This window comes from Corylus avellana, chromosome ca5, assembly GCF_901000735.1.
Source record: "Corylus avellana chromosome ca5, CavTom2PMs-1.0".
Classification (NCBI taxonomy): Eukaryota; Viridiplantae; Streptophyta; class Magnoliopsida; order Fagales; family Betulaceae; genus Corylus; species Corylus avellana.
In genome coordinates, this window is record NC_081545.1 from 7489807 (window position 1) to 7491638 (window position 1832).

At 35.2% G+C, this 1832-nt stretch overlaps 1 protein-coding gene across 1 annotated transcript; it reads right to left on the reverse strand.

The window, feature by feature from the left end:
• Positions 1 to 362: 362 nt before the first annotated feature.
• On the reverse strand, positions 363 to 1413 carry LOC132181697 (G-type lectin S-receptor-like serine/threonine-protein kinase At4g03230). Its single transcript, XM_059594936.1, has 3 exons — positions 1160 to 1413; positions 910 to 1060; positions 363 to 828 (listed from the first exon to the last, which is right to left on the reverse strand). The coding sequence occupies exons 1-3, from the start codon at positions 1411 to 1413 to the stop codon at positions 541 to 543; spliced, it is 693 nt and encodes a 230-aa protein (XP_059450919.1). The 3' UTR covers positions 363 to 540.
• Positions 1414 to 1832: the final 419 nt, after the last annotated feature.

Here is a 1832-nt window from a genome sequence, read left to right on the forward strand (position 1 = left end):
TTGATGAATTGTGAGTTGGATAATTCCTTTTTGGACTGTTGGGCTAAATTTTCAGAGAGGTTAGTGCCCGTCTCATGGGAAAGGGAAGATTCAAAAGGACAAGAGGTAGTGAGAGCATTTGCTGTAAATAGGGGATTGATCCAAAGATTTTAGTATATATAGTTGTTTTGCATGTATTTGTTTATAGTTGGTTAATTTGTTTAGTAGCTGAATGTTAGTTTGAGTGAGTCTTTGAAACTTGTTTCAATGTCTGGTTTCTGCTTCTTTTTTTTTTTTCTCAGAAGTTGTAAAGTGATATGATTGGTATTAAAAGCTACTCATTAAAATATATATCGTATTACCATGGTAACTGTAAGCAAAGGAATGATAAACCCATAGTCCAAAATAGTAGTACATGAGATTTTTCCGGTAAGCACCATATCTACGAGCAGCTTGGTATCTCTACCAGAATTGATATCAAATGTTTGGTCTAATTGAACCTTTGCAAGTGTAGTAAAGGACAAACTCACGATAGCTTGCATTGGTATCATACATTATTGATTATCTTCCTCCTAAACTGCTGGTTAATTCCGGTTCACTAGAAGAACTAGCTTTGATAGGATGGCCTCTCCATGGAACAAATGCTGGCTGTTTTGGAGTTGGAATTGTTGCAGCTTCACTATCGAGCATGGTAAAAACGTTTGACATCGTGGGACGATCATTTGGGTCTTCTTGTACGCATAAGAGTCCAACATTTACACACTTCACAAACTGATTTGCATTGCAAACTTCATGCAGAGCTGAGTCCATTAAATCCAACACATGGTTTTCTACCCACAATCTCCATGCCTGGGACAATTTTAAAATCAAAATTGGAATGAAGCATGAAATGGCCGAAATAATAGCGATTATAAAAAATTAGACACTTACATAAGCTATAAGGCTCGTAGCAAGTTTTGATTGATAGAATCCAGTATTCTTTTTTCCACTTATTATCTCTAGTAGAACTACACCAAAACTAAAAACATCGGATTTAACTGAAAAAAGTCCATGTAAAACATACTCCGGAGACATATAGCCACTGCAAAATAAAATTTATCAGTGGATAAGGTAGGCACTTGTATACTCTATTTGTAAATAGAGTTGGGGAATTGAAAATTGTGCTACATTGTAAACTTACTGAGTTCCAACTACTCTAGTTGTGTTAGCCTCGGTCTCTTTGCCTTCAATCATCCTTGCCAAGCCAAAGTCGGATATTTTGGGGTTCATCTCCTTGTCTAAAAGAATGTTACTGGTTTTCAGATCTCTATGGATGATCCTTAATCTGGAGTCATGATGAAGATAAACAAGCCCACGAGCTATTCCTAAAATAATGTTGAAACGCATCTCCCAGTCCAAAGACACGCTTAGCTTTTGATCTTCAAAGGTTTCCATTTGCCATTCAAAAGAACAATATTTTTAGCAATAGTAATAAATGAGCTTTAACTCAAACATGATATATATAGTTTAGGGAAAATTACAGTTTACCCCCTAAAGTTAACAGTGTTTTTCAATTCGAACACCAAAGTTTCAATTTTTGCAATCCACCCCCCCCCCAAAGTTCCAAATTTTTGCAATTTGACCAATTGTATCCAAAACTTACCATATTGCCCCTAATTCTTTTTTTTTTATTTATTTTCTATAAAAAATTAAAATAAAATTCGGGGTGGCCGTAGCCACCCCTTTGGCCATCTGGCCATTTTTACAATTCCAAATTTTTTTTTTTCATAAAAAATAAAAATAAAAATCAGGGGCAATATGGGAATTTTGGAATAATATTGGCCGAATTGAAAAAAATTGGAACTTTGTGGGGG